General features: G+C 38.1%; 2 protein-coding genes across 2 annotated transcripts; one reads left to right on the top strand and one right to left on the bottom strand.

Annotated features, from left to right (window-relative positions):
- The first annotated feature begins 637 nt into the window (after positions 1-637).
- LOC115747796 lies at positions 638-1692 on the top strand. Its single transcript, XM_030684087.2, has 2 exons — positions 638-1034; positions 1140-1692. Exons 1-2 carry the CDS (start codon positions 941-943, stop codon positions 1256-1258), a joined length of 213 nt encoding a protein of 70 aa, XP_030539947.1. The 5' UTR covers positions 638-940; the 3' UTR covers positions 1259-1692.
- Positions 1693-5748: 4056 nt separating this feature from the next.
- LOC115747785 (auxin-responsive protein IAA31) lies at positions 5749-7636 on the bottom strand. The gene is made up of 4 exons (XM_030684072.2): positions 7249-7636; positions 6633-6874; positions 6388-6487; positions 5749-6276 (listed from the first exon to the last, which is right to left on the bottom strand). Exons 1-4 carry the CDS (start codon positions 7530-7532, stop codon positions 6222-6224), a joined length of 681 nt encoding a protein of 226 aa, XP_030539932.1. The 5' UTR covers positions 7533-7636; the 3' UTR covers positions 5749-6221.
- Between the last annotated feature and the right edge of the window lie 4805 nt (positions 7637-12441).

Genomic DNA, 12441 nt, shown 5'->3' on the forward strand with positions numbered 1-12441 from the left:
GATATCACAAATGAAGGAGTCACTCCATGACTTTACCCCCAAAATGCAATTGCCATTTTAAATGCTTAAAACTAGAGACATCCTGCATTTTAGTTTCTACATGTAACTTTCATGACGTGGCATTGGCTGGGATGTCGTATTGGTAAGTACTCACGACTTTTCAGGTGATCGATTGCATTTATCTAGCACAATATACGATTTTTTTGGTTCAAACATGCTTATAGTTTGTTGTTACAATAAAAGAGTCTACTTTTCTATCAAATAATATGGTTTTCAAGCGTACTGAAATACAAGGAAAAGTTACGTTTCTAATTATTCTGATTCAGATGGCTCACCAAATTTTTTTTTTAAAAAGCAATAGAGATAACTCTAGTCGAGATGAGGCGCAAATCAGAAAATCACAACTGAAGGAGTCACTCCACGACTTTACCCTAAATAAACGCGATCGCCATTTTAAATGGTAGAAACTAGAAACAACCTCCATTTCACTTCTACATGCATCTTTCATGACATAGAATATCATACTTCATATATCTTTACTTCTTCTTCTTCTTCTTCTTTAATTCATCAGAAAAGAATTTCACATTGAAGACGAAGATGGAAGGTATTCACGTGGAGGGCTCTGTGTGGGAGCGTGCACCATGTGCCATCTTCGGTTGACCCAACTTTTCTCACATAATAAAGGGAAATTTTCTTTTCCTTTTTTTTTTCCTTTTTGGAAAGCTAGTGACCGTTGATTAGCTCGGCTCACGGATCTTGTCTCTCTCTCTCTCTCTCTCTTCGTTTTCACTGGTGCTGTGTTCTTTATATAAACTCCCTCCAAGATCAAGCCTTAAGACTTCAGTCTTCGTGACTTCCCACAAAAAATTACCAGACAGAGAACCCAAAAGATCACAGCTCGGCAGCAGCAGCAACGACGGCAACCTCAGAGACACCAAAAATGGCTTCTTGGAAGAAAACCATTACCTCCCCATTTCGGAAAGCCTGCACCTTCTTCAGCCAGAGCCCCTCCCGAGACAAGAAATCCCACCAAGGTCTGCGTATTTTCTCACACCATTTCAGTCCCCATCTCATCTACATCCATACGAACTGTGCATACTGATGCGTTTCTTGTGGCGTTTTTCTGTTCGTCTTCGCAGAGCATGAGAAGCGAGTGAACATGACGAACTTGCAGGGGGAAGTGATGGCCTGCGCTTACGAGGATGTCCAAGTGATGTGGTCGATCCTCGACAAGTCCAAGGCCATCGCATGCGACTGAACAGAAAAGATTTCCAAGAAAAGCTCCAATCTTTTGCACCACCTTGAGCTGCCAATTTCTGCTGTAGATATGATGATGGGTTGGTGGAAGTTAAAGTTTGTATTGGGATGGTGCCCAAGAACAGGAGGAGAAGAAAACCCAGAAAAAAAAGGAGGCAAAAAGAGTGAGGAAAACAAGAAAGAGAAAGTGTTTATTATTACAAGGTTAGGTTTTGAGAGACCCCCTCCTCTGTAATTATGAATCTTCGATGATGTGGGGTTTCGCATGAAGAAGTTTAGGAGAGTTCGGAGTTTGATTGAGTTGGTAATTTTGTTTTTATCTTTATGTTTTTTTTTTCCCTTTTTCCTGTTGAGTAAGGTTGTCATCATCTCTATAGGAAATCCCCATGATTAATGGTAATGTCATGGCGAGATTTAATGAAATGTCTCATTTTCTATACGGGTCTTACTAACATGATAGTATGACGGTGAATTGCTAGTTATATAATCAGAGGTGGGTCCCGCTATAATTGCAATATATTTTTTGTCATTTATAACACTTGTGATTGAGGTTGCACCGTTATCTTTATTCACTGTTAGCTTCTCAAATCCCTTTCTATTATTGGCCCTACTTCAGTAGATGGGCTTCTGCGTAATGAATCGAATAACTGGTTCTCAGGATTTGCTCAAACTATAAGAGTGTGCTCTTTGCTCAAAGCAGAACCATGGGACATTTCCTTGGGCCTTAAATTGGCTATTTCTTTAGGCATCCCTAAACTCATTGTGTTGGTGGACTTGCAAGCCGCTGTTTCACTGCTCCTGAAATCTACACCATCTCTCAACTTTGGTGACACGCTCATTTCTCGGATTCAGAAGCTTATATTGTACTTCCAGCATATCAAATTTTTGCATAACTATAAGAAAGGAAACTCATGTGCTGATTGGTTAGCAAATTGGGTCATTCACTCTTGTGATGTGAATGACACCTTAGTTTTAAATAGGTCACCGAGAGGTTTGATTCCTTTATTATTAGGAGATCAGGTTGGATCTAGTTTCGTAAGGCGAGTTCTAGTGTAACATTTGGGCTTCGACCCTTTTATTATAAAAAAAAAAAATCCCTTTCTATTTTGCATTGTAAAAAATTCCTTTCTTCTTCCTTTATTTCCCTCTATTTTTGATATTTGCTTTTAGACATCAACGCTTCTTTTTTTTTTTTTCCATCTATTTTAATTGCATCGACCACGTTTTCACCCTCTGCTTTTTTTGCTTATCCACCACCTCGCACCTACCAATCGCTACCTATAATTGTTCCAATGGAAGTGAAAATTCCTTACTACGTCTCTTGTCTTAGAAGTGGAAGAAGAGTAGTCATGGGATTTTTATGAATAACACCAACTTTTGTGGACAATATTCATTTGAAACAGGATGTGTTTGGTCCCACGTAGGCATCACCTAAATTCTGCGGCTATTAACACACCTCACTCAAGTTTCATGGGCATAGGAACTTTCTTTGAAACTTGTCCCTCCAATAAAAAGAAGGGCAAATTACGTATTGCCCCCAAACTTTTAGGATTTCTCTAAATTGCCCCGTGACGTTACAATATTTGCATTTTGGCCCACTGAATTTTGGGAATCGATCGCATCATATCCCCCTTGTGTGGGTTCCGATCAAATTTTGCTTGGAGTTTCGATAACTTGGCTAATAACTGAGAGCAAATTGGTCATATAAGTACATACGCATGAAAGTAGGACAATTCATAAACATGTTGCATGTGAGAGCAGTGACTGAAGTACTCGCAAGAATTTGAGCGGAGGTAACACTACATGCCCATCGGTATATGGTTCTCAAATACACTTTTTGTGTAGTTCGTAAAAGTTCTGTCACATATATCGATGATGTATGACCAAGTTGCCTTCTACAACTAATCACGTGTAGCACATGTTCGAATATGCGACAAAAATTTGATTGGGTTCAACATCAAGGAACATATTGTCACCAATTTCAAAAGTCAGAGGGCAAATTGCAGAAATTGAAATGTCAGAACATAATTTGTCCAAATCCAAAAAGAAGTTAAGAGGGCAAAATGTAATTCTTCTAATAAAGGTCCTCTTCCAGTATGAGATTGTTTAACATACTCAAGATCAGAGGTAACCGGATATCTCACGAACAACATATACTCGATTTCTTTCGGTTGGATCGTGTGTATGCACCTCGTATGCCTCACTCGGAATTCGATGACGACCAATGAATAGAGTTTATGTGATCACACGGTATTCGCAATGATGTAAGTTTTCGAGTTTCAAGTACTATCACACACTTTTAATTGAGGAATGATTTATATTTCCCGAGACCCCACACAATCCATATGGGCACTGTATGGTCAAGAGTTAATTGGAAGAGGAGGAGATCATTATGAGAGGACCACTAGGTGTCCTTTTCATCAAGAACTTGGCAAGGAAAAAGTGGTTCATAATCAATCAGATTCCTCAAAATTTTGTCGTTGCTTCTGTATCCACTTTGATCTTATCACTTCCTTCTCGTTGGATAAGATCTTTTATCATACATAAAAATATTTGTTTGTTTATGACCTCCTTCCATTTTGTCTAAGTTTGGGAGATTTCATCACGGCAAAGGAAAAAAAATTCTACTTTCCATACTTGCCTGAAAGCGAGAGAAAGATTCCTCCACCATACGTTGTCCCTTCCATATCTCAAGGATTAATAAAGAAACGAAATTATGACCAAAGATTACATTCGACCTATTATTTCGGTATAGTAAGGTCTTGAGCTAAACCTTGCTCTAAGATAGACTTGTCAATATCCATCGGAATCCAATCGCCGTAGCTCCAAATCTTACTGCTCGCTCTTCTTAGTTGTCGACGGTCCGGGCGAGCTACGTTCTCTTCGTATTGTTATTCCTGAATTTGGGATTGCACATCTGACGCATGTTGGACAAATAGTGTTAAGAAAGATAATTTTCTAAGAGGAGCGATTTCCACCATGTACTCCAACTTCAATACATTTTCATGGGTTTTATTTCTCTTTGAGCTATTATATCATTAGTTTGGGATCTTGTGGCTTCCTATCATCCCAAAACTTAGTTTCAATAAATGGGTTATAGTTAGTAGTTGCCGTGCTTTCAAAACCAAGCCCAAATTGAAGGTCTTGGAGTAAAGGAGCTGACTAGGCCCAGCTTCCTTTCTGTCTATGACTCGCTTTTCTTCCTTCCCAGAAATGGGACTGGAAGTATCTTCGGACAAGCCTCTTGATCACCAGAAATTCGATTTCCATGACCATGGAAGAACCAAAAGGTCTACTTTGTTTACCAGTGCAAGAGAGGATGGTTGTCATCAAGCTGTAGGAGCGGGGATCAAGGAATGGGAGTCGATGCGACCAATGTCCACGGGCAAAGGAGGAGCAGGAAGTCGCCAGTCGGAATTCTAGTACAACGGAAGAGTAAAGGCAAACAAAATCCTAGCATCAGAGATCTTATGGAAATTTCTTAGTTAGGTCGGTGCAAAATTTATTGGATTAGGCCATTAGTAGGGCCGCAAAGATTCTAATTTGATTCGCAATTATCCCGTGTGTGTATATATATTATACCTGAGGAGCTACGGATAGTAGTGGTTAGAAAAAAGATTTTTTCTTTGCTTACGCAGTGTTGAAGTATATTTGGTGGTGTTAGTTAGTCAGTCCTTAGTAGGTGAGTCTTAATTAAGGTAATTAGAGCTTTAAGTGTCTCTCATTCTGTATAAATGAAGCAATGTCGTGTACTCTTTACCAAATATGTTGAATGAAACGTAGCTTTACGAATATTCTGTAGCTTTACGAATACTCTCTCTCTCTCTCTCTTATAGAAATCCTAATTCTCTATTGAAGATCTTGGAATATTAACACCTTAGTATCTCATTTCTCTTACAAATCTAATTGAACCTTGCTCACCATATCAAAAACTAAAACATAGAATAGGTCTGAGATAATGTTACCAATATTGTTTCTGAGCATGTCAATGTAGAAAAAGAACATTCAATCATCCATTTCCTTTTAAAAAAAGATATACACCCTCCTTAGTCTATTTGTAGTAAGAAAGCGTATTCCAAAGGGTAAATTGTTGATATAATATGTAACTATTAAATCATCGCTGTTGTTTGAAAACTTAAAACTTTTAGAGCAATTAATTATGACCCCGCAACATTTTCTATGGTATCATAGCAAAAGCTAAAGTCTGGCCTAAGTGTGAGCAAGAGTGTTAGTGTATTTAAATGTTAAATCATGCCTTCATCTAATGAACTTTTTAAAGCAATTGCTCACGGCCCACAAAACTTTTCATAGTATCGGATCAAGGGAACTTATCAAAAGTATGCTTTAGTTAATTGCTTATCTTTCATCTTAACTAACATAAACTGCGATTTTGCCCGTCTACAAATAGTACGATCGCAAGGCTTTGCTTAATTAATAGAAAAGAATCTATCCACCCAATGATGCTAATGTATAGTGAAGAAGCAGATGGAGTTTTGTTAGGACCTCCAATTCAAAAAGTTACTTCCATTGGTAATAATACCAGAGCGAAAGTAAATGCTGTTGGGAACACGAGGTGCTAGAGGACCACGTGAACTAAAGAGAAGGAACAAAAGTAAAAGCATGATGAAAGGGGGGATAAGTGAAAAAGAAGAAAAGAATGAAAGTTCAAGAACAAAAAGTACCCAGCAATCAGAAGCACTCAAAAATCTCCAGATGTTCTTCAACTTCTCTCCACAATTTTTACTATTATCTTATCAATGTGTTGTGTAATGATATTCTCCAAGTTGCAAAAACTGAAAAACGATTCAGCAGTTTTAGCACTGTGTGTAATAATTAATATAACCCATGTCGTCGTGGTCATCGTCGTCATCATCAATTTGACATGAGACTGTACATCTCTGTATGATTAGTCTTCCCTCTTCAATCAGAAGACAATCTGAAAAATGGAGTAATTGTCCTGAATGTTAACATCTGTCGGATCTCGTGATCTTCAGTCTCTTGACGGTGGTCATGAACATCCTATGGAAGCCATAAATGAACAAACTGTGAGGAGTTCTGGTTGCAATGTGCAGAAAAGGGTGGTTAAATTGGAAAAAGTGATCAGAACTTGTATGGGATGATTGAACTCACTCCCATGGAACATCTCCAGCCATCATCCAATCTCCTTCTCTGTCTTCATAGGTCAAAACATGCAGGCTTTCAGCATGATCAGCTCTATCTCCATTAGGATCTGCACATTTTGGTTTTGTTGAGATTAGTGGCATCTTTCAAGAATTAAAGGGAAGGAACTCTTTTCCAGATGCACAGATTGATGAAAATGCTCCCAAAAGAGAAGAACCCATTTCTTGTTTCTCCCTGAAAATGTGTGTACTTACAAGCAATTGGGGTTGTGAACATGTGAGCAAGAGTTGATATGAGATCATCATAATCGTGAAGAGCTAGCAGGTCAAGCTTTCTTCCAATTGGGATCCCTTCCATGTACACCTTGACAAACAAAGAAGCATTCCTATCGCCATTGTTGTTATGTACATTGCTAACGCTGGTATCAGCTTTGCCTGCAACAGCAAGTGTGGTTCTCAGGAGGGACTTGATGGGTGGCCAGTCTTGTCTTTGCTCCCTGAAATCAAAATTGTGTTGGAAAATGATATCGAATTCAATCTCACAAAGATCCTACTGTTGATTTTCTCATAATGCACTTCCAAATATAAGCTGAAAATGTTTGGTGAGCTATGACTTTCATTGTCTGCTAATTTCCAGAAACCGAAAAAAGAAGGCATCTTTATATACATTTCCAACTACACCTTTGGCAACTGATTCTCTCTCTTCTCATCTGCTAATAACATGCAATAAAAGAAAATCAGGAAATTTCCTTCCCCCCCCACCCAAAAAAAAAAAAAATGGAAGCAAATCTGAAATCTGTAATGGGGATGATGGGAGGCAAATAGTTTGGAAGGCGATGGCGATCAATTCAACGAACAAACCAAATCATACCTCTGCTTCGAAGCCGAAGGGTCAATCCAATTATCTCTTTGGGCATCAGGGGAGACTATACTGAGTCCAAGCCTCAGATCAGTGTTGAGATCTCCTCTTCTTGTCCTTCCTCCTCTCGTTGATGATGAGCACCCGCTGTTGCAGCCGGAAAACTGGCACATTGACGAAGCAAAAGAGAGGGAAGCTCCCGTACGGTTCTTGTGCTTGCTGCAATCGACTGAAGATGGTGAAGATGACGACGAAGACGACGAAGGTGAGTAATCTTTAGCTGAAGCTCTTCCCATTCTTTCTTTCTTTCTTTCCTTTTCTTCTTCCTTTTTTTTGGTGGGAAGTTCTTGTTGAGGAATGAACAAAGAAAGCTTGAAGCAACAGAAAACCAAATGTGAGAAAGCCGCCACCTTCGGCCTATTTATAAACCATGCACTCACAGTCACCAATAAGGGCCTCTATAGATGTGTATGTGTGGGCCACGTATGTCACAGAGAGAGAAAGAGAGAGAGAGAGAGAAAGGGACGTTTGGTTGGGTGTAGTGATGGTGGCAGACATGTCCATGGGGACATGTAGGTGGCTTTTCTTTATTAGGTTTGATGCTGGGACATTAACTGTTGATAGTTCTGCCTGAGCTTGGCCTCTTGGTTTTAGACTATGATTAAGACTGTTAGGGCTAGCAAAGTATGGGGAGTGCATTGCCATGTTAGGGGCTCAATTCAGAGCGCTGAGCCAACCCTAATGCCTCAGCTCACTAATGCTGATGTGGTCCTCTTCTTGAGAGCAAATTGTTTTGCAGGAATCTGGTGCTAGATTTGGTCAGCACCCCCTACATGAATGTTTCCACCAACTCTTTTCTCCTTGTGAGAAATTCCTTGCACTCAAAACACTTCATGCTGACATATGTAATGAATCGACATGAAACATTTGGATCGAGGCGAGAAAGAGGGTTTTGACGCACCTACAGTCGAAACCTGTTACATGCACTCCGCACACCGGTCCATATGCTTTATGCTTGAACAATATCTGCATGACGAGGCTACCGTGAGGATTGTGGCACAACTCGTTGGAGTGCTTTAATTCGAATCTAGCCGAGGTCTGGTCCACAACGTGAAATTCGAGGTATTGTGAGGCAAGATAATGGGCTTACACGGATCAAAAGGTGCACGTACACCATGAACTTTTTGCCTCCAATAGAAAATGCTGATTCACATTTAACAATCTTCCTAAATTCACATGGACATCATGAAATGTCACTCACAAAATTATATAACTACAATCGAATCTGGCCGAGGTCTGGTCCGCAATTAGCGATACCTAATTGCACGAATTGAATAGACTTATTTGCTAATTTGACAATTTTGTTCCAAAACATTGTACCAAACCTAATTTACTTGTCCCTATGCTTGAGGACTACTAAAACAGATCAAAAGCGAAAGATGAGATAAAGCTTCTGTCTTCCCCAGCTTAGGTTAAAGTCCAGGGAATTAATACAGTGCTTGACCCCAAGAAGCTAACTTTAGCACAATTGATGCAAATCAACTTTTGTCCCTGCCATTAACTGACCCCATCTCTCTCAATGTTGCAAAATCTTATTGATATTCTCTGTCTAGCCTTATAAGGTAATTAAATTGGCAGTATGAATAGTCAGGTAAAATTTGCATTAATGACAAATTGATTGCATAATTGCAATAGTGAGTTCTATTGAGAAATCGATTAATTTTAGTAAAAGCGACCCCATCTCTCTCAATGTCGCCAGATCTTATTGATACTCTCTGTCTAGCCTTATAAGCTAATTAAATTAGGAGGATGAGTAGTTAGGTAAAATTTGCATTAATGACAAATTTTATTGCATGGTCGCAAGGCTGAGTCCCGTTTAGAAATCATTTCATTTTAGTAAAAGATGTGTTAATGAGGGAGTAATTTAGAAGGATGGATATATGTAATTAATTTAGGCATTGTCGTGAAGAAAAGTATCACTTTCTTTCATGAAAAAGGAAAACGCAAACGGGCCTCTGCTATTTCATGAATTCTCGTTCCATCATTAAGTATACGATTCTTCCTGAGACGGGTCTCTACGAGACTTCAACATCACACAGGTGACAAAAAAAAAAAAAAAAAAGGGTCGTCGTCGTGGGTGGAGTTTTCCCGTTACAATAGCTGCCAATCGGTGGTGACTCGAACGCAGAGATTGCGAATTAGCATCAGTGCAGTTCTCAAAGAGAAGACGGTTCTTTCATTTTGTATCTGACAACATTATTGTACACTGGTTTTAACTTGATTTAGTGCAGAAGCTGGAGAACTGAGTGAGGCACGAGGTCACACAGTGAAGGAATAATGATACAAATAATGTCTGAATTTTGATCAAATGTACAATGTGGTCCCTAAACTTGTAATTTAACCAATATAATCTCTGAACTTTAGCCCAATATGTAATGTGAACCCTGAACTTTTTATTTGGCAAATATGGTTCATGAACTTTTGGAACATGTTCAACTTAGTTTCTGAATTATATGAAGATATTTAATGTAGTCCTTCTATTTATTCGAGTTTAGGGACCGCTTTGAACATTTTCTTATAGTTCGGAGACTAAGTTGAATATGTTCCGAAAGTTCGGAGATCACATTGATGAACAAATGAAAGTTCATGGACAATATTACACATAAGACTAAAGTTTAGGAACCATATTGGTCAAATTAAAAATTTCGGGGATCACATTGCATGTTGGACCAAAGTTCAGGGACCATTTATATTATCTTCCCCTAGTGAAAGTGGTAATGTCATTGTCAATGACCCCTCTCACTTTTTTTATGGGAAAACAACTTTGCCCTGTTTTCAGTTTAGCTTCAACTCTTAGCTACTCTCTCTCTCTCTCTCTCTCTCTCTCTCTCTCTCTCTCTCTCGAACTTTGCCAAAGTTCGGGGACCATTTATATATATATATATATCATAAGACTATGTATTTTATAGCGTGAAGAACATGGTAAAACTACATTCAAAGTAATCAATGTCCCTTTGTATGTCAAGAAGAGAATTCCCATTAAAAAAAAAAAAGCTATGAGCAAAAGTTGATATTTACATCTTGTATAAAAAATCAGAAAAGAAAATAGAAAAGGAATTCAAACAAAATAAAATTCGTAATTTTTGTATTTGTTGTGATTAAAAACGAATATTCAAAAACTATTCGCAATGGAAATCAATTATCCGAAATGGAAATAGATTTTTTTATACTAAATAAATTATTTTATTTTAATCTCGATATACTAGTCAACTAAGCTATTCTATTAGTTATAATAAAATCATTTTTGTACTTTCTAAATTTGGATTTTTTTTTCATGACCCTTTTCATGTCCCTTTTCACTCAACAAGGATCAAGACCAAATGAATCTTCTTGGTCATGAATAGATCACCCATGTTCAGGTCCATAAGAAATGACAATTATCCTACAAAGACTCGCATTCGTTACAGTTCCGGTGGGTTCCCCTAACTAAGAACTACCTATGAGTCGCTGGCTCATTCTTCAACAAATACACAATCAAAGTCTTAGTAGTCCCCTCTCATAAATGGTCTTGGGAGGCTTACGTTCTTTCTTATATTCTCACTCTCTCTCTAATATCATGCACTATCTATAATATATAATCCGCGACAGTGCACATCGATTGCCCTCTCGTGCTTGCAATAATTACATGGCTTAATATTGTCAAACACACTATTGAAAAATCTAGGGACAACCTACCAGCCGAATTTCTTTAGAATATTGGTTGGTCTGACCCTGAAGAGGAAATCACATTTATTTATAATAAAATTATATGATTGGGAAACATTATTATTGTTAAGATTCGGCACAGAATCATAACGAAGTAAAGTGTAAAAAAACGAAAAAGAGAAATCGAAACACAAAGTTTTATCCTGATTCACCCTTAAAATAGGGCTAAATTTAGCTATAATTATTAGTACATCGCACCTCTACATCACGCGTCTTCCTGTCAATGGGAAGTACGAACCACATCCTAACAATTATCAAAGTAAATGTTGAAGTTATTGTCTTACATCGCTTGACAGCGGATCATATAAGCTTTTTATATTCATATGGTGTCCTCTCACCTATCGGTTTAATCTTTTGGATTGGACTTTCTAACATGGTATCAGAGCAAGTGTTGTTCCTTTCGGACAACCGGTCATCTATGCTCTTTATATTAATATGATCTCATTTCACTTATCAGTTTAAATTTTTTTAACATGGTATTAGAGAAGCTCATGTTATCTCATAATCGCTTTGTAGTAAAATTATGTAAAGGTCATTGTCTTAAAACTGACTATGTAACCATTTGTCTTAGAAGTTTGATTAACACTCGGAACCTTCAACAACAGTCAAGATTAACATTCGAAACCACTCTTGATTTCTTTTCTAATGCCCCGTAAATCAAGACAACACTTTCATTTCGGACACAAATTTCGAAAAATGCGAGTCATTAAATGGCCTAAAAACCATGCCAAAAGTGGGTGGGGACAAAGAGAAGCATAAAGGAGTCATCCATGCCGAGGAAGGCCAGGCAGTTTCTCTGTCCTCTTCTCTCTTTGTCCCACGCTTTCTTAGCTCAAACTCCGCTTGCATACGAGTGAACGAATCGATTAATTAGGTTAATCGCAAAAATAATTTCTCTTTCTTTTTTTCATTGAATTGTAATCAAGCGATATGCAGGCATCTACTTGAATTAAGCTGGCGGTCGTGATCTACTAATGTTCCACGGACGGTTTGATTTATGCCTAATGCAAGAATGAATTTTTCCACCGGATAATCAGGTTTTTTTTTCCGCAGATTGTGTATTAATGGTAATGATGATTTATTACCGCATGAGTAAATTATTTGGCGTCCATGCACGGTTGCAATGAAGTGTGACGAGGAATTATTGTGCTTTTTCTTTGACCACCTTTTCTACAACCATATATATATAATCCTCATAAGAAAAGATTGGACAGGCATATGCTTGTCTTTTGAACTCGGCTCCTTTTATATATTTTGAAATCGCGTGAGACATAAATCCAACTGTCATGTCACTACACAATCATTCCTCATCATATCTCAAGAAAATTGTAAAACTATGGATTGTTGAATAACCGTAGGACGGTCGAATCTAGTTCTTTCTACTGCACGCTCTTTCACTTTTCTTGTATTATTATTATTATTATTATTATTAATCAGCTA

This window comes from Rhodamnia argentea, chromosome 1 (assembly GCF_020921035.1).
Source record: "Rhodamnia argentea isolate NSW1041297 chromosome 1, ASM2092103v1, whole genome shotgun sequence".
Taxonomy (NCBI): Eukaryota; Viridiplantae; Streptophyta; class Magnoliopsida; order Myrtales; family Myrtaceae; genus Rhodamnia; species Rhodamnia argentea.

Bases quoted from the DNA above. Each gene is read 5' to 3' on its own strand.
- LOC115747796 (XM_030684087.2), top strand. From the start codon at position 941: ATGGCTTCTTGGAAGAAAACCATTACCTCCCCATTTCGGAAAGCCTGC. The intron at 1,035-1,139 runs GTCTGCGTATTT...TCGTCTTCGCAG, and splicing joins AGACAAGAAATCCCACCAAG to AGCATGAGAAGCGAGTGAAC.
- LOC115747785 (XM_030684072.2), bottom strand. From the start codon at position 7,532: ATGGGAAGAGCTTCAGCTAAAGATTACTCACCTTCGTCGTCTTCGTCG. The intron at 6,875-7,248 runs GTATGATTTGGT...TTTTGATTTCAG, and splicing joins CCTTCGGCTTCGAAGCAGAG to GGAGCAAAGACAAGACTGGC. The intron at 6,488-6,632 runs GTAAGTACACAC...CAAAATGTGCAG, and splicing joins GTTCACAACCCCAATTGCTT to ATCCTAATGGAGATAGAGCT.